Below are 19,771 nucleotides of genomic sequence, written 5' to 3'. Positions count from 1 at the left end.
AACGGTTAAGGAACGGAGGGTTGCAGGTTCTGTTCCTTAGTTAAGGAATGGAGTAAAAAAGTACAGTGGGGCCCTCAAATAGTGGTTTAAGGAACGGTATAGGAATAGCGTTGTGGATGGCCTTAAGGATCTAATATTTATATAAAGAACCATTTTATTGCTCTATCTAAAGCTCTAATAATATGTCTTTATAGAACAACTATATGTGACACAAATTGAATATAACATTTTTGAGTAACACCAAACAAATAACACATGAATCATGATAGTGAAATTTACATTTGTGATTCCTGGCCTCAAATATAAACTTGAGTTTGAGAAGTGGGAATGCAAATTAGTTGCAATTATAGCACTCGGCACTCCCATATGAGATTCAAAAGGGGTAAATATAAATGCTACTAAAATCATTACAAGTGGATATTGCTTCTGCACTCTAGTTTTTTTTCCTCCAATAGTACTCCTGATTAAAAGAAAATTATGACTAATTTTGATAATCATTTTACTAATTAAGCTACACACTTCAGTTTCACCGGTCGAGCCACAGAACTCGTTCAAAATTCCCCCCAAATATTTGTGATTAGGGTTTATATCAATCGGGGTTCTTGGGCGTTGGTGGCAACCGACATATGCAATGGACATCACAAACGGATTGGAGCAGACGTTTCAGGACGGAAAAATTTACCGCCATGTCAATGCTCTCATTGTCGCCCATCTCCGTGACAGCAATTTTAATCAGGTAAACCCTTGATTCACCATTTTCTGTTTGCATCTCTACTTGTTTGCTTAAAAAGACTTCTGATGAATCCGCGAATTTCTGATGTTTGTAAATGCTGGTAGAGAATGAGAATACAGATCACGACACAAAGAATTTACGTGGTTCGATTTACTGAAGTAAATCTACGTCCACGGGAAGAAGGGAGGGCAAGATTGTATTGCTTGATCTGGGATTACAGCTTACAACACAGACTTGCTATATGGTATTTTATCTCTAGAGAGCTTAACCCTTTTCTATCTGATCTAAGTTCTATTTATACAATGAACTAAGATCGTGGCTTGCATCACCACTAAGTCGTGGATGTCGTGTAGGTCATGGCCTACGATCGTGGCCTGAGTTGACACCACGTGGTAGTGGGTGTGTTGGAAGTTGTGGAAATCCTGTATGGGTCCACTAACTCCTTGTTCGGTCGAAAACTGAGACCGAACTGCTTTGGTTGCCGATCTGAGAGTAGAGCTTGATGCCGACCTAAGAGCAGAGCTTGATTGGTTGGCTTTTGCCGAGCTGTAGGCTGAGGCCGAACTCTTACTGAGACCGAACTGCTTTGGTTGCCGATCTGAGAGCAGAGCTTGATTGGTTGGCTTTTACCGAGCTGTAGGCTGAGGCCGAACTCTTTTGGTAATGCCGAACTCATACTCTTCCTTGGGCTTTGGGCTGATGGGCCGTCACTGCTGTTGGGCTTGTTTAGTCCGTACCCCATCACTACCCCCCCCGAAAGACGAAGTGAATCACTTCGGCGAAGCGAGTCACTTCGGCATTCTGGATAAAGGTACGGGGGAGGCTGACGTCAGGGGACGTGCCGTGCACGTGACTGCATTAAATGCGACAGTAAAATCCGGCCGTTGAATCCTGAAAAGGTGGGATTCGAAACGGTGCGACGATTTTGAAATCTTCGCCGAATCTGATAAATACCTCCCTTCTTCATCATTGGAGCACTTTTGCGACTGCTTCTTCTGCACTCTATCTTCTTTGCGTAAAAATTTCCTTCCGCTTTCAAGAATTTCTTCAGAATTTCTTCAGATTTTGCAAAGAGTAAGAACCATGTCTTCTTCTTCTTCTTCCGAGTTAGGTAGCGGTAGGAAAGGGGGCAAGGGGTCTTCTAGCCGGAAAGAGTCCGGAGAGAAGACTGTAGAATACTTTCACAGCGTCTTGAGTAAGGACACCGTGATATCTCTACACGAAAAATATCTTCTTCCCGGGGGGAAGGCGGTGGTTCCCGACGATGATCACAGGGCTTACGACCCGCCGAAGGGTTATGCCACCGTTTACGAAGCCTGCTTAGAATGCGGGCTTCGTTTCCCTCTTCTCCCACCTTTTGTAGAGCTTCTTGATTTTTTTCAACTCCCTTTAGGTCAGGTGACTCCGAATTCTTGGAGGCACTTGTCGGCTTTTGCTGCCGAACTCCGTAGGCTAGATAAGGATCTGTCTCTGCGGGCAATCCTTAATTTTTTCCAATTTAAAAGGAAGGGATCTTGGTTTTACTTGATCCCCTTACAGTCTTTTAGGGCATTCTGCAAAACCAAGTGGCCGAAATGGCAAAACCGCTTCTTTTTTTATAATAGGACAGCGGCTCCGGGCTTCCCATGGAGAGGGCCGAAGTCCGTGATTCCTCATCCTCGGTTAGAACCATTGGCCGAGCTCGATGGCGAGCTCAACAAGATTCCCATAGTTAGGAAACGATACACGGAGTCTGAGCTCGTCAAGGGCGACGTCGTGTTCGACATCTCGTCTTCGGACGAAGAGACCGAGGGTGAGGATTTCTCTTTATCTTTATGCTCTACTGCTTTAACGAAGAAAACTAACCTTGCTTTCTTGCTTTTTGGCAGTGTACATGCTGAACAAGGCTACCCGAAAATCTTCGGAGTCCAATGAGCCGGAGAGGCCGAAAACCACCAGCTCGGCGTCTGATGCCGAGAGGCCGAAAATCTTCGGAGTCCTTGTGAATGAAAAATTCTCTACATTTGTCTTCGTATAGCTTTTCGTACTCGCCTTTATTCCTGTTGTATTTTACTATCTGCTCGGTACAGCTGCCGAACTAATATAGCTGCTTTGTACTCAAGGAGATGGAGATACTTCACTGGAAACGGCTGTACTCTTCGGCTTTAGACGAAGCTGAGAAAAGAGCTATAGCCGATCAGACGAAGAATGACGAGCTTCTGGCTCGTTTAGTGAAGCTGGATGCCGATAATAAGGACTTAGAGTCCGATAAGAATGATCTGGAGGCCGAGCTGAATACGACCATTGCTGAGAGGACTGCGTACGAGGATTACATCCGTGTGCGCGGGGGAATGACCATATCAGATGTTCAGAGTCGAGTTGACGAACTGTGGGAGGAATATAATGTACTCCGGAGGAACAATGCGCTGGAGAGCTCGGCTTGCCAACAAGTCGTGACATCATTGCGGCGCTGGGCCTCTCGGTACGACATAGTTCTTGCCCGGCGTCCCTCAATTGAGAGATTCCTCCGGCATTTCCCGCCAACAGATGCTAGTACTCCAGCTCAAACCTCTGATTCACTTGCTCAAAACCTTACTCCAAGTCAGCAACGAACTCAGGGACAACCGGAGACGTCAAGTCGAGGACGGACTGAAGTTCGCAGAGGAGCTGTGGTTATGAGTGAGCAAGATCGGCAAATGCTTCGTGAAGAGACTCTTCGCCGCCGAGGTGCTAGGGCTTCCTGGGCTCAGAGAAGAGGTGGCAGGTCGATTAGAGCATCTCGTCGACCTGCTTATTCTGCGGCTGCCTGGAACGCCCGAACTCAGCTTCACGAGGATTTTGTGAATAGATGGCTCAACTTTAGCAACCCTGGACAGTAGAATAGTCCTTTGTAATAGCGTAACGCCATCTCGTAGGGTAGCGGAGTTGTGTGCCGAACAAGATTTGAAAAATGAAATTTTGTTTTCGCTTCTAACACTGTATTTACAGCTTAGCGAAAAATTTCATCGTACTTGTCCTCGGTCTTATGAAGTAAACTTCTTTGACCGGACTTGGTCCTTGGCCTGATGAAATAAACATCTTTGACCGGACTCGTCTTTGGTCTGATGAAATAAACATCTTTGACCGGACTCGTCTTGGGTCTGATGAAATAAACATCTTTGACCGAACTCGTCTTTGGTCTGATGAAATAAACATCTTTGACCGGACTCGTCTTTGGTCTGATGAAATAAACATCTTTGACCGGACTCGTCTTTGGTCTGATGAAATAAACATCTTTGACCGGACTTTGTTTGTGTTCTAATTTGGCGATTTTTGTCGCCGGGATCGAACTTTCCCTTGTCCTAATTCGGCGAGTTTTATCGCGTGGATCGGACTTTCCCAGTTAACCGAAGTGGTCTTATGCAGTAAACCTCTTTGACTAGACATGGTCGTCCTCGGTCTTATGAGGTAAACTTCTTTGACCGAACTTGGTCGTCCTAATTCGGCGAGGTTTATCGCGTGGATCGGACTTTCCTTTATTGCAGTTCGTTTCAGACGAAGTGCTTATTTCTTAAGCCGAATTGTGGTCTTGTATCTTCCTTGGAAGCTTGGACTCACAATCGTTGGCTTGTTGCAGCTCGTTTCAGACGAACTGCTTGTTTAAGCTGAATTGTGGTCTTGTATCCTCTTTAGAAGCTTTGACTCACAATCGTTGGCTTGTTGCAGCTCGTTTCAGACGAACTGCTTGTTTAAGCTGAATTGTGGTCTTGTATCCTCTTTAGAAGCTTTGACTCACAATCGTTTAGCTTGTATATGTTCTAAGAAGGGGATCAGCCTTCGAAGAACAAGATACCTCAGTAACATTTGTAAGAGACGACACGCACATAGACAGACAAAACGCACAGATAAAACGCACAGAGACAAACAAAGACCAAGCAAACCAAAGAAAGCACATTGACCGAACAGAACTCAAGACTGACTGACCGGACTGTCTCTTGCAAATGAAACTTTTTGAGGTTGGAAACGTACCATGTTCGGGGTACTTGTGCTCCTGACACGTGAGTCAATTTGTAAGACCCTTTGCCGAGGACTTCTGACACCCGATATGGACCTTCCCATGTGGGTTCGAGTTCGCCCAGCTTTTCTGCTCGGCTTACTTCGTTGTTTCTCAAGACGAGATCTCCCACTTGAAATTGCAGCTTCTTCACCCTTTGGTTGTAATACCGGGCTACTTGCTCCTTGTACTTAGCTGCTTTTATGCAGGCCAATTCTCTTCTTTCTTCGGCAAGATCTAGTTCGGCTCTCAGTCCGTCACCATTCATTTCTGAGGAGAAATTGAGTTCGGGGACTGGGTATGCCGATCTAAACCGGAATCACGGCTTCAATGCCGTACACCATTGAGTTCGGCTCCGGTGTGACTTCGGTCATTTCGCCTGCCTCTGACTCCGGCTGCTGTGATTGCTATGCTTGATGGTGCCGAACTGATTGCTCGACACTTTTAAGCGCAATCTGCGAACACACTTGCTCTTTTTCGATCACCTCGGATGACCGCTATCCCTCCTTTGGTGGGGAAGGTGTTCGGCGAGGAAGCCTCTGATCGCTATGATCGGGCTTCTTTTCGTCTCCTCTAGATGAGCTGTCTAAAGACCGTTTTTGACGGTCTGCCTCATCGGCTCGGGAGAACTGGTCCGCAATGTCCCACATCTCTTGAGCTGTTTGCGGACTGCATTCCACGAGCTTTCTGTAGAGAGCTCCGGGCAGGATTCCATTTTGGAATGCCGAAATGACAAGTAGATCATTGAGATTATCTACTTGTAGGCATTCCTTATGGAATCTCGTCAGGAAGTCGCTGATCTTTTCGTCGCGACCTTGACGTATAGAAAGCAGCTGAGCCGAAGTATTCCGGGCTTCCGCTTTCTGAAAGAACCTCCTGTGGAAAGCCTCCATCAGATCTCGGTAGGATCTAATGCTGTCTTGAGGAAGGCTGTCGAACCACCTTCTGGCGTTCCCGATGAGCAGCTCGGGGAACAGCTTGCACATATGGACCTCATTGAGACCTTGGTTCGCCATATTATACTGATAGCGTCCCAGGAAGTCATGAGGATCCACGAGTCCGTCATAGGTTATCGACGGAGTTCGGTAGTTCTGTGGAAGGGGAGTTCGGGTGATATCGTCCGAGAACGGAGTCTTCAGTGCTCCGTACACGGCGAATCCGATATCTCGTCGGTATGGAGGAGATTGAGTTCTCCTGTGATTCCGGTACCGAGGAGGAACAGGAATATGTCGGGGTTGAGGATTCTTCTTCCTGGAAGACACGGCACTACTGCGGTAGTGACTTTCATGTCTGGATGAGGAAGGAGAATCCTCCGTTTTCGTCTTCGGCTCTTGGCTCTTTTGCAGGAAGGCTAAGAACTCATCCTGCTTCTCAGCCAAGAACAGCTTGACAGCCTCATTCAAATCAGGCTGCTGGGAAGACTCAGTGGGACGATTTTTGGAGCGGCCTGTTCCTTCATCATGAGAACTGGTGGTGGATTTATCCCTAGGCTGTTTTCCAGACCTATGGGATGGATTGGCTTCCTCCTGGTTCTCACGGGCAGGAATACGGGTACTCTGCGATCTGGTATGCATTTTTTGGGTGGAAAAAATGGATCAAAAATTCGCTTTATCACAAATTTTGTTCTCTGTTTCCCACAGACGGCGCCAGTGATGAATCCGCGAATTTCTGATGTTTGTAAATGCTGGTAGAGAATGAGAATACAGATCACGACACAAAGAATTTACGTGGTTCGATTTACTGAAGTAAATCTACGTCCACGGGAAGAAGGGAGGGCAAGATTGTATTGCTTGATCTGGGATTACAGCTTACAACACAGACTTGCTATATGGTATTTTATCTCTAGAGAGCTTAACCCTTTTCTATCTGATCTAAGTTCTATTTATACAATGAACTAAGATCGTGGCTTGCATCACCACTAAGTCGTGGATGTCGTGTAGGTCATGGCCTACGATCGTGGCCTGAGTTGACACCACGTGGTAGTGGGTGTGTTGGAAGTTGTGGAAATCCTGTATGGGTCCACTAACTCCTTGTTCGGTCGAAAACTGAGACCGAACTGCTTTGGTTGCCGATCTGAGAGTAGAGCTTGATGCCGACCTAAGAGCAGAGCTTGATTGGTTGGCTTTTGCCGAGCTGTAGGCTGAGGCCGAACTCTTACTGAGACCGAACTGCTTTGGTTGCCGATCTGAGAGCAGAGCTTGATTGGTTGGCTTTTACCGAGCTGTAGGCTGAGGCCGAACTCTTTTGGTAATGCCGAACTCATACTCTTCCTTGGGCTTTGGGCTGATGGGCCGTCACTGCTGTTGGGCTTGTTTAGTCCGTACCCCATCAACTTCATTTTTCCCCACCCCTCTTTGTAAATAAGCTTTTCTGAGCTGAGAGATGAGTTAAATTTTGCTTGGAGTTTGTTTCAGTAGAATCTGGAGGTGAATTTTTGTTTCAAACTTTTGTTAAGTTTTAAAGTTACAGCCTTTAACAATTTGGGAGGTTTCCAGACTGATTGGAGGTACCTCATAGTTCTGTTCTGATTTGGTGATTGAGTAACATTCTTAAGTTTCCTTTTAAATGAAACATTCAGCAACATAATAAGTGTAAAATGAATCCGAGCAGCCCATGTCGTAGCTGCGATTTACACGGTTTAGTATTATTATTTTGCACATGTGATCAGACCAGCAGTTGTGAAAGTTCGAGTTGCTGATATTGTTCTTCTCCTATGCAGGCAGCGAGTGCGGTTGCATCAGCAACAATGACGCCTCTAAATGTCGAATTTCCCCCTAACAAGCTCCTTGAGTTGGTGGCCAAGGTTTGGACATTTTGGTTGTAATTTTGATTTCAACAATATTGAAAAAATTGACAATTTCTGAGTAATTATGAAAATAAGGATATAGATATGTGGTAGTTCTAAGTGGTCAACAGGGTCTTGCAGTGGAAAAGGATGAGATGTTAAGAGGGGTATCTTCAACTACATTATTTGAATCAAGCATACCTTCAGCATATGGCTCAGTGCCTGCTCCACGAGTTGTTTCTTTGGATTTCAGGTGTGATATTCTGTCAAAGTTTTATTGCTGAACTTTATGATGTGCTTGTTAGGTTCGGAAATTATTAATATATTTCTTAATTTTTTTTCTCTGATGTCTTTTGTCAACCTTAAACATTCTAATATATCTCTTGGCAATTATGAACAACAAGTAATAAATATTAAGTTAGTGATCAGATGAGCAAAAAGTTTCTGTCTGTCCCAACATACATGTTCTTTAATACTGCAAGGGATTGTAAATCAAATTCTGAGTTCTGACATAAGCACTATTAAAAAAAGGAAAATTGCATTTCAAGGATCGACATATATATAGGGAGAAATTCCGAAAGAGGTTAGAAACTTAAAATTTAGATGAGTAATGGTCTTCGATATGCCTGTTTGAGGTGTGCTCGAGTTTTCATTTTATCTAGCCTATTCGGAAACATCCACTTATTTTTTGTTTCTTATGCTTACATTTCTCTCATTCTAAACTCAGTTTTGGGTGGCATCATCAAAAGATGCTTTGGTATATTGTTTTTTGTAATTATAATGTCTAGAAGTAGAAGTGATACTGATAAAAATGATCCACCTAAAAGGGCCTCATCCTAATATCATATGATCAATGGTTAAGAGTGACAAAATTTCTTTTCAACAGTGCCGTGCATAATGTCAAAGGAGCGTCAAAGAGTTTTCCAAAGCATGAAACACGTCATATTTCAGAGCACAAGGTCTGATATCACCATATGAAAAATCTTGTGATGATACTTCTGTTTAATTTTACAAAATATAGATAGATGAAATATGCTAAAGAACCCCCTCCCCCTGGATTTTGTAAAAAGAATGTAGCTAGATGTGCAAGATTTAGTCCTGATGGAAGATTTCTTGCAACTGGAAGTGCTGACACATCGATAAAGCTATTTGAGGTTAGTTCCTACTTGTTAATCATGTACATTAAATTATTATATCTAACTCATTGGTTTCTGCCGCCCAAAACTTAAACAAATATATTACAGGTATCAAAAGTCAAACAGATGATGCTTCCAGATCAAAGAGATGGTGCCCCTGTGCGACCTGTTGTACAGACATTTTACGACCATCTACAAGTAAGTTTTGGTAATGAAGAAAATGGTTGTATCTTGTTATCTTGGTCTCCTGAATAAGCATGCTGCATTATCAAATATAGATCCAAAGTACAAATATTTTACTCCCATCTTGTGTTTTCATTTTTTTGTACTATTGAGTGCTTTGAATGGAAAGAGTGAAATGCTTCCTAATATATAATGCTGTATTTTTCTATGCAGCCAATAAATGACTTGGATTTCCATCCTCACAACACAATTTTGATTTCTGGGGCCAAAGATCGCACAATAAAGTATGGTCCCCAACCTTTTTGGCTATTGCTTTTATGTTCAATAGACAAGATTTGCAAGTTCACCTTAAAAAATTAGAGTATTTTAGCCTCAAGTAATTATTGTTGGACTCCTACTAATCCTCTTACTCAACGTGAAAGATAAAGAAATTATATTTGAAAGTTTAATCTTAAATATAGCTTTAGATTACTTATTGGATGCCTAAACTCATTCTTATGATGCTTGTTGAATGGCAGGTTCTTTGATTTCTCAAAAACAGTAGCAAGGAAAGCCTTCAAAATTATTCAGGTTATCATTTGTCTGATCTATATTCAGTAGTTGATAATCCTTTTTAAAGAAATTTACTGTGTGATCTCCCTTGTCTAATCTTTTCAAATTAAATTTACAGGATACTCACAACGTGAGGTCCGTATCTTTTCATCCCTCTGGAGAATTTCTTTTGGCAGGTTATTACATCTTTTGAAATCTAAAGTATAATTGCTGTTGAACATCAAACCAGAAGTGTTCAACTGTCTTAAGAAGTTATAAAGGAGCTTTGTTCTGTTTAATATAGTTGTTTAATGATATGCTAATTTAATCGAGTATGTGCTTGGAATATTTCTATCTTGATGTGCTGATGATCTAATTTGATTACAGGAACTGACCATCCTATTGCACACTTGTATGATGTTAATACTTTCCAGTGCTATCTATCTGCAAATGTTCAAGAGACTAGCAATGGAGCTATAAACCAGGTAAACCCAACCCTGTTCTGCTACAGATAAATATATCGATCATCACAGTTCTTGTAATCCATCAACTATCTCACATTTCACTTATTTCTTGCAGGTCAGATATTCGTCAACTGGTGGCATCTATGTAACAGCTTCGAAAGATGGAGCTATTCGGTTATGGGATGGGGTGACGTCGCAGTGTGTCCGCTCAATTCTTAGTGCTCATGGAACAGCGGAAGCGACTAGTGCAAGTTTCACCAAGGATCAGAAGTATGGTTTTGTCATGTCATTGTTTATAGGAATTATAATAACTGATCCAAAAAAATATATCCTAGGAAATTTGACTGAAAAAAGATATAGTTCCATAAATCTTCCTAAACTCAGGTTGAGGAATATATAGAGTTTTCTGATGTTACGTATCGTTTTCTAACGAGCACCAGTCATTTGTTACCCTCGACATTTTATTTGTTAAAAGTGATGATTTAAATCACTCAACTTGAATTTTCAGAATTTGGTGATATTTCAGAAGTAACTTGGCCATTTCTCTCACCTCTTGATCTATGTCATAGGTATGTTCTTTCTTCTGGAAAAGATTCCATGGTGAATCTTTGGGAGGTTGGGACAGGTAGGTTAGTCAAGCAATATTCCGGGGCGACACATACACAACTGCGGTCCCAGGTATGGTAAAAAAAATTTGCCACCTCTAGTTGAGCATTTTCTCTTGAACTTTATTTTCCTAATCTTTCATCTGTCAACAGCTTTTAGATCATAGCTTATTTTCTGTATTTTGAAGAATATTCTTTATTGAGTGAAAATGTGCAAACATGTGTGCTCTGTTGAATCCAAAAACGCACGATTAAGGTTTTGTAATGTTGTAAAGGATTTGTTAATGTGATTGATTACTCTTGTCCACTTCCCTACTGCAGGCTGTTTTCAGTGAAACTGAGGAATTTGTACTCTCCATTGATGAATTAAGCAATGAGGTTTCTTTCCTTGGCTTAATAAATTTTTTTGCATGAATTTAGTAAGAGATGTTCTTCCTTTGGTGATAAATGTTTATGTTTTTGTTACAGATTGTTATATGGGATACTCTTACAGCTGAGAAAATAGCTAGATGGCCTTCGAACCATGTGGGAAGTCCTCGTTGGCTCGAGCATTCACCAGTCGAGGCATCATTTGTCACATCCGGAACTGACAGATCGATTAGGTTTTGGAAAGAAGCATAATGCAACCATCCGAGCCTCGTTGGGTTGTTTCCTGGTCAGGAATCGTCCATTGAATGTAATGACCCAACTTTGATTTTTGACTTCAAATAATGTTTGCTGGAGTTCTGGTCTTATTACAGTTATCAGTTGCTGGAGTTTGTAGAATTTTATTTATATGAAATGTTACAGATTATGAAGAATAACAATAGTACTTATTATTTGATTGCATAATTGACCAAGTTCTTAATTTAAGCAACTCTAAAACATATGCATAAAGATATGAAGCAACAGAAGTTAAGATGGTATAATAACATAAGATTCAAGAAAGAAAATACTAAAAAACATAACTGAAATCAAAGTTGCACACTGCAGCAAAAGTCTAGGCGCAGCAACTATCTATGAATGATCCAACATTGTGCAATAACCTTTTTTTTATTTTTGCAACATGGAAAATAATCCTTGACATAGATAGGGTGAAAGTTGCCAGGATCTTCAAAGAAGTATGGTGGCAATGTTGGCTACATTTCTGTTGAAAAAAAGCTCGATAAGCATCGAAACGGAAAGTATAGAATTTTGAAAACAGCAGCAGCTTCCCATGTAATCTTTGATGAAGCCTGAAATAGGAGCAGACAACTATTACTACCTGTCAAAGATAACATTGTTTACTAATAAAAAGAATTTAAGGATCTTCAACAATCAATGTAAACTAACAAAGAAAGAGCTGGGAAAAAAATTGAGGGTGGTGATGCCAATATACAAAACATTAGAATCATAGGAGATAAGAAGACATGATGTAGAAACTACCTGAGTGAGGACTAATTACTAGCCACAAAGATAAAAATGGAGCAGCGAAGTTCAAGAACAAAACAATAGTCCGTAAAGCTCATCAAAACTTAACAAACATTCTTGTCATCTTTGCGGGCAAATGATACATTAATGCTTCGTCAGCAACATAAATACGCGTTTGACTATCCACATTCATTGCTCAACCTCTCAATCGTATGTATATACATGAATTAATTTTAATTTGGGTGCTGAAGCAAAGGAATTCTTGGGGAAGGCATTCCTCAATATTTTGGTCCTAACAGAGACTGTTTTATGCTCTCTCAGGCAGTTGAGAGGGTTTATCTCTCATTCTTTGATTGTAGTTTTCAAATTCAATGCTGCAAATTACAAACTCAAGGATAATGCCACAACTGAATGAAATCCTAGGACAGATCATAATCTAGAGAAGTAAACATCTATAATTCAACACAATGAAACATCAAATTCTAAATCATGCTCGAATCTAGAGGAAAGAAGAGAAAACTCACATGTAGGGAGTTCAACATCAATCTCTCCCAAAAATTCTGATGGTCCCACAAAGAAGAGGCTAGGAGCTTAATAAGCACGCCGCCTCATCTTCTTTGGCTTCTTCACAAAACTCAACCGAAATTGTTTAAGCCGTCTCCTCTTCCTTGCCATCTTCTCAGGGAGTGTCTCCCTCTTCTTCTCCTTCTTCACCGCAGTATCCTTCTTCTTCACAAATCTAGGATCAACCTTGTACGGCTTCGGCTGCACAGCCAGCCCACTGCTCTCAGCCTCCTTATAAAGGAGGTTAGCTTTATCAAGACGTCCATGAGCACACAGCTTCCCCATCAACAAGTCGTAAGTCTTGATACCCGGCTTGCGTCCATCCTCCTTCATCATTGCAAAGACATTCATAGCATGATCAATCCTCTCAATCCCACACAAAATCTTCAAGAACTCATAATAAGCCTTGGTATCCAGAGCATCTCCAAAACCAGCGGACTTCATCCTATCAATCATCTCATCCCCTTCACCGACCCGCGCAGCCTGATACAAACTCTTGATCAACACAAGAAACGTAGTCTCATTAGGGTAACATCCCCGCATCCCCATACTAGAGAACAGTTCTACTGCAACCGACGTTTTCCTAATCTTGCAATAATTAGTAATAAGCACATTATACGTCTCCACATCGAGTGGAACACCGTTCCTCTCCATCTCAACCACCACATTCCTTGATTCACTCTCAAGCCTAAAAGGATCCTTCTTCCTACAAAGCGTGCAAACACACTCTAAAATCGCATTGTAAGCGTACGTACCAACCTCAAATCCACCCCTCTGCATTTCACCAAGCAATCTCTTGGCTTCATCCAACTTCTCATCCACACACCAACCTTCTATCAATGCATCACATATATACTCATCAGGAAAGAACTCATTCGCCAAACCCTTAACCATTTTTTCGGCATAGCTGGCGTAGCCTTGCTGGCAGAGACCCGAAACAATCAGCTTCAAAGCATCCATATTCCTCACAAACCCATAGTCTTTCTCCATCCTCTCAAACAATGCCACGGTCTGAGAGGGCCTCCCGGCACGAACCATTCGATCAACGAGAGATTCAAGACTCTTAACCCCAGCAACTCCACGGCCATCGACAAGAACTTCGTGCTTAGCTTTGAAATCCTTCCTCCTCCCAAAATACTCAACGAAATAGGAGTAAACCTCATCACTTGCCTCAAACCCCGGCCTTGATTTGGCCCATTTGAGGAAATCTAGCGCCATACGCCCCGCATCAGGGGACATGTTGAGCGTGGAGTGGAGCACCGCGGGGCTAATCCGGACGTGGGAGAATGAAAGATCGAGTCTTTTCTGAAGAGAGAGGGGTTCCGCATCCGGATTTTTCTGGAGCTCCTCGGAAAACAATTTAGCGATCGAATCTTCACGATCTCCTGATTTTTCAGGGTTTTGATTGAGAGAATTTGCGGCTGGGATGTCTGTTTGCGAGGAGAAATTTCTGATGGAAAACCAGTGGCGTGGGGCGTCGGCGGAGGCGTTTGAGGAGAGAAATTGGGGGCGGTGAAGTGGTGGAGACGGCGGCGGACATCGAGGGGAGGGGAGGGGGTGGTGGGTGAGGGAATTGGGGGAGGCGGAGAAGCAGCGGGGGAGGAGGAGCTTGCGCAGGTGCAATGGCGAGAGCGGAATGGTAGGCTTCCGCATTTTCACTGTGTGTGTAAAAGAGGGAAAGGGTTTTGGGTTTTGGAGGTGCAGTAGAAGAAGACCTCTGATCTGCTGCGACGAAGTCCACTGGCCTTAAGTGAGGATCTCACTTTTTCTTTCTTTCATGATGAAATGGGAAATCCATTTAATTTTTGAGTGAAGGTTTTTTAGGTCTTTCCACGGTCCAAAATTGGTGGATATGAATTTCGGAGATTTAAATGACGTACAAATTGCATTCAAATAAGTGGAGGTTTTATTCCTAATTGACACGTGGCAGACACCCCTGCTTCGCCGGAAAACACTCAACTCCGGTGGCCCACGACGGAACTCTGCTGAAAGGTATCTGAAATTTAACATCATTCACACTCATGGCTGATTAAGGCTGATTACTTTAGTTTCTAATTCAAGATTAGTAAAATTTATGCATTGCGTTGAAGAAATCAAGAAATTATGCTATTTTGGGAGAAAAATGTGCATCTGCTGTACTAGGCCATGAATTTAATTTGAGGCATACTAATTCAAGCTTTTACATTTATATGGAAAATGGAGCTTTTGGTTGTAGAGTACTTACTCTTCATTTTATCCCAAATTAGTACATTAGTTACTAATTTGCTTTTCTATGTTGATAAACAGATTTAATAGAATCCGGGGGTGTTCGGTTTGCAAATTGTATCCGGGATTAAATTTGTCGTGTGTTTGGTTCAAGAGATTCAATCCTACAACTCAATCCTAGATGGATAATAATGAGATAATTAGTCATAGGTAACCCTTATGACTAAAATAATCTCGCAACTCAATTCTATATTATATCTTGGTACTATTTTATCTTGGAAACCAAACACCGCCTCCTTGTACTATAAAAGTTGTAGGTTTTGATGCCCTGTTTACATAGTTTTTCCCTTACATTGAAGCAGATATGGTATATCTGCTTACACTGCCATCAATTCATCGTGTGTGGCCGAGCTCATCGACTCAGGTTCTCATCTTAATTCACTTTTAACATCAGTTCCCCATGGCTCATCTCAGTGGCGGATCCAGGGGGCAGGTGGGGGCGGTCGCCCCTACCCGACCGTCCGAAGAACCTAAATTTTTTATTGAATCAAGCCGAAAATAGCATATCCGCCCCCTCTGTAGAGTGTAGAAATATTTTTGTTTTCAATAAAGGTCATATAAAATGTAGTAGTCCAATGGTTTGGTTGTTGGATTCAATCCTCAACAAAAACATATTTCTTCATATTTTTCATTTTTCATTTTTCATTTTTCATTTTTTATTTTATCCATTCATATTTCTTCTTATTATCAAAATAATACCTTTAAATACTTTATGTAATCTAAACTTTTACTAAGTTGCATATATTATGTTGTTATATTTATTCTTTAGTTAAAATCATTTTTAATCTTGTGTTAAAGTCTTTTTTATCCTATAGTACTTATAATTTGATCCATGCATCTTAATTATTCTCTATGTAACAAAATAAACATTTTAAATATTTTTGAAATATAAATATTTAGTGCTCTACTTATATCACTTTTGTATATAATATTTACAGTGATTTAAAATGCACATATATTTACAATAATTTTATATTTTAAAATGAATAATACATATTTGCAAGCTGAAGCATGTTTATATTTTATTAATGAAGCTAGTGCTACTTAAATATTAATATAATATTTATTTATTTTATAATTAAAAATAATATTAAATTAAATATTTAAATATAAGTTCCGCCCCCGCCATTTTCGGGTCCTGGATCCGCCACTGGCTCATCTATTGCAAGTTTTTATTTCATCACTTATCTCTGTATTACAAGCTATGGTCAGTTTCGAAGAAGTATTTCCTTCGTGGTGTGCATATAGCACATGAAAAACTTAACACGCGAAATAATTGCCTCTTTAACTAGTGTAGACGAGTATGGGATATGCAGTTGTTATTCGAATTGGAGCTAAGGTTTAGGACTTTTATTGGGTTTAAATTAGCACGCTAATTTAATGTTCGTGTCGGTTGGACCAGGAAGACGACAAGTCCTGGCCGTGGGAGTGACAATTGCCCCTTGGTTATTCATGTCTCGTCAGGCAGCAACATGTACGTAATTTCTTCAACTTGTAAGATAGCCATAAACTCTTCACATTTACTTTCTGGCAATCATCTTTCATCCTTGTTACAATTGTTATCCAATATCATAAAATTGCATTATTTAAATACTAAATACAAACAAATAAATAATTCGGTTTGGGGTGGGGCCCCAACGTAGTCGTAATCGGGGCCGGACCGCACTGCATGCTCGGTCTCATACTGCAAATGCGGTCGTGGCCTCTCGGCAACCACAATGCACGGGGCTGGACTGATATTGTGGCCTAGGTTATCGATGCTCTTACAAGGACTGTTGGGAGTGTGACAAATTTGTTGTGTTCACGTTGATTCTTGGCCAACAAATAAATGGAAGTCGTATTCCTATATCATACTGTATGTTATATCGAGAATGTGGATTTTTTTCCTAGAAAATATGTTCTTCAAAATGATGGGTGCTGTCTATTCTTGGTTTAGGGGAATTAAGGAATCAACCTCGATCGCTTACTATTATAAAGGTAGTGAATTAATATCATAAATCTATAAAATTTATGGTGCTACAGTTCTAATTCAAATTGATAAGAGTTCTTCACAATCCCATATTTAAGTAGAGCGAAAATAATTATCCAAAATATTTTTTGACATGGAATCTTGTAACGACGTTTTCATGTAAGAGTACTTAGAGCATCTCCAAGGGAAAGGGTAAATGGAAAGGTAAAGGAAAATAACTACCATATTTACATTTTCTTCAAAAAAATTCATGCTCCAATAGAAAGGGTATATGGGGAGGTATTATACCTTCTTTCATTTTGAGAAGGTATCTTTACCTCTTTTTGGTAGAAAGGGTAAAATATTAGTTATTTTTATTTGCCTTTTTAATTTACCTTCTTTCCTTTGAAAAGGTATAATTACCTTTTTGAGAAGGTATAATTACCTTTTTGAGAATGATACCTTTTTGAGAAAGTAAATGAGAAATATACCTTCTCAATTTACCTATAGTAATTAACTATAAATCCTCAATTTGGATTCAATAATTTTAATCGGCTAGAATTTCTCACGGGTCGCCATAGGAGATCGCCTCGTGGCTCGTGCTTATTTTATTCTTGCTTGGAATTTGCCTAAAAATAATGGGTATTTTAATTGATAAGGTGGAATAAAGATCTTGAACTTTCACTGTTGTGTATGATATAGAATTTGTGGAAACTAATATCGAACCTGTCCAATATGGAATCGCTCCGACAAGATGGGGATAAGATGCAAAACATTACAATCACCCTCTTATATTCGTTGATATATCATATATATCTAATGCAAAAGTGAGATCAGGTGAGTTTAATACTTACAAGTTAGGATCCTGTTGTACCTTGTTAATTGTTATCTAATATTAGGTGGCCAAATTTAGTGATCATCTGAGCAAAGTTTGATGTTAGTGAATATTGAATTGGTAGTTTGAATGATTGACTTAGATGAAAATTAAATTTTGTATTTTTATTAAAGGGAGGAGTAAAAGTGGTTAGGCTTTATGCAAGCACAACTTATATTCCCTAGAAAAGAAGCATATGACTCGGATTCATATTCTTCAATCGTATGAAATCACATCATGTAATGATCATAAGACTCATAATTTTATATGGTACTTTTAAAAATTAAATAAGTAATCTATCATATTCCTAGTAACTTTTTTTCCACCGAACAAAACGGCCTAAAGGCTAAAAGATAAATATGACATGCTTTGAATACATACACTTTTTAAGACTCTCATAGTCAGCACTCATATATAGATAAATAATAAAACTTCAATAATTCAGATATATTAATACTAATTCTTACATATTGATACATGGTAACCAATCATAATCGCAGAAATTACTTCTCTTTTTTCTCTATCTTTTTGAGGTGGGATATTGGCCTCTAATATTATGGAACTTTCAAAAAGTTGAGTTTTTCCCATGAACTTTAAATTTGGCAAATAATATCACGAATTTTATCGAGTTTATTATTTCCCACCAATGAAAAAATTCCGGCTCCATAATATTGAAGAACATGAAGGAAAACTATCCTCAGAGATTGAAGGACAAGATCTCGAAGTTGTTGTCGAGAAATTAGGAAAAATAATCCGTATCATGGTATTATTTGCCATAATTTTTTTGTCGGTGGGAAATAACAAATCCGGATAAAGTTCGTGATATTATTTGACAAGTTTAAAGTTCATGGGAAAAACCTAATTTTTTTAAAGTTTCATGATATTAGGGGCCAATGTCCCTTTTGCAAATATGATTAATCGGACAGTACACATTTTAATATGCCCAAACTATGCATAAACTTCCAGGATTTGTTTCCCCCAAATTAATTAAAGATGCTCATTAATTTAGTTCAAGGTTGCGATCGTTTAATTTATCCACTACATAGAGAACGATATCACCAAAGTCCAAAACCAATCATATATATATGGTTGCGTTAGTGTCCTAACTAATTTACAGTAATAACTAATAACTTTCAATATTGTGTATTAAAATTATCAACACAAAGATATAATTATATCAATACAACATGTAAATTTAAATATCAACACAAAGACATAATTTATCAACACAAGAAAGATTGATAAATTTATGTCTTTACGTTGATATTTTTAACATATAAAATTGATATTTAGTTATTAGTTATTACTATAAAAAAGTTAGTATTTGATCGCACACCTATATATATATATATAGGTGTGCGATCAAATACTAACTTTTTTATAGTAATAACTAATAACTAAATATCAATTTATATGTTAAAAATATCAACGTAAAGACATAAATTTATCAATCTTTCTTGTGTTAAAAATATCAACGTAAAGACATATATATATATATATAGGGTCTTGTTAGGTTGAGATTTTTTAGCTTAATTGAGAATTGAGATGCATTTTCAGCCACTCATTTTGAAATGTCAACTACAAGTAGATTATATCAACTAAGGGTATTATCGTCATTTCATTTCAATAGCCAGAATATCAAATGTCAACAACTCGTATTAAAATGTCAACAACTAAAAAAAATTTATTTTTTTATTTTTTTTAAAAATTTTTTAAAATTTTTTTAAATTTTTTTTAATTTTTTTAATTTTCACGCGATGTCAACTACGATGTTTAGCCTGCACATCAAATGTCAATAGCCCTGCACATCAAATGTCAATAGCCTGCACATCAAATGTCAATAGCTTATAGTTGACATTATATGTGTATAGGTGATATGAATCGTATATGTAGTTGACATTATATATGTGCAGTTGACATGAATTGTATATGTAGTTGACATTATATGTGTGTAGATGACATGAATTGTATATGTAGTTGACAAAAAAAAAAAAAAAATTGAAAAAAAAAATTAATTTTTTTTAAAAAATAAAAAATATTTATTAAATCAAATGTATGATGAAATTACCATTCTGCCCTTTCACAATTAATTAATGTAAAAATATTTTCCATGTGGTAAATTCTGGACCACTCATTTAATAAAAATGAGTGGCTAATAATGGATCTCAATTCTCAATTAGGCTAAAAAATCTCAATTGATCACAACCCTATATATATATATATATATATATATATATATATATATTATCCCACTTATCCACAAGAAATCATTCATGACATTA

At 39.2% G+C, this 19,771-nt stretch overlaps 2 protein-coding genes across 7 annotated transcripts; one reads left to right on the top strand and one right to left on the bottom strand.

Annotated features, from left to right (window-relative positions):
* Positions 1–448: 448 nt before the first annotated feature.
* On the top strand, positions 449–11,270 carry LOC121748807 (cleavage stimulation factor subunit 50-like). Of its 6 annotated transcripts, none has more exons than XM_042143335.1 (14): positions 449–736; positions 7,465–7,548; positions 7,662–7,783; positions 8,417–8,489; positions 8,601–8,684; positions 8,775–8,864; positions 9,063–9,133; positions 9,368–9,419; positions 9,520–9,577; positions 9,768–9,865; positions 9,960–10,114; positions 10,414–10,522; positions 10,771–10,827; positions 10,918–11,270. In XM_042143335.1, exons 1-14 carry the CDS (start codon positions 632–634, stop codon positions 11,068–11,070), a joined length of 1,311 nt encoding a protein of 436 aa, XP_041999269.1. In that variant the 5' UTR covers positions 449–631; the 3' UTR covers positions 11,071–11,270. The 6 variants fall into 6 exon arrangements, with proteins under 6 accessions (XP_041999269.1, XP_041999270.1, XP_041999272.1 ...); XM_042143336.1 differs by lacking the exon at positions 449–736 and adding an exon at positions 6,553–6,576; XM_042143338.1 differs by lacking the exon at positions 449–736 and adding an exon at positions 7,019–7,171.
* A 73-nt stretch (positions 11,271–11,343) lies between these two features.
* On the bottom strand, positions 11,344–14,181 carry LOC121748806 (pentatricopeptide repeat-containing protein PNM1, mitochondrial-like). Its single transcript, XM_042143334.1, has 2 exons — positions 12,363–14,181; positions 11,344–11,663 (listed from the first exon to the last, which is right to left on the bottom strand). Exon 1 carries the CDS (start codon positions 14,053–14,055, stop codon positions 12,430–12,432), a length of 1,626 nt encoding a protein of 541 aa, XP_041999268.1. The 5' UTR covers positions 14,056–14,181; the 3' UTR covers positions 11,344–11,663; positions 12,363–12,429.
* Between the last annotated feature and the right edge of the window lie 5,590 nt (positions 14,182–19,771).

This window comes from Salvia splendens, chromosome 9 (assembly GCF_004379255.2).
Source record: "Salvia splendens isolate huo1 chromosome 9, SspV2, whole genome shotgun sequence".
In the NCBI taxonomy this organism is placed as follows: domain Eukaryota; kingdom Viridiplantae; phylum Streptophyta; class Magnoliopsida; order Lamiales; family Lamiaceae; genus Salvia; species Salvia splendens.
Note: the sequence above shows the minus strand (reverse complement) of the source record. Positions and strands in the feature narration are given on the sequence as shown.

Bases quoted from the DNA above. Each gene is read 5' to 3' on its own strand.
- LOC121748807 (XM_042143335.1), top strand. From the start codon at position 632: ATGGACATCACAAACGGATTGGAGCAGACGTTTCAGGACGGAAAAATT. The intron at 9,420-9,519 runs GTTATCATTTGT...TTAAATTTACAG, and splicing joins AAGCCTTCAAAATTATTCAG to GATACTCACAACGTGAGGTC. The intron at 9,578-9,767 runs GTTATTACATCT...ATTTGATTACAG, and splicing joins TGGAGAATTTCTTTTGGCAG to GAACTGACCATCCTATTGCA.
- LOC121748806 (XM_042143334.1), bottom strand. From the start codon at position 14,055: ATGCGGAAGCCTACCATTCCGCTCTCGCCATTGCACCTGCGCAAGCTC.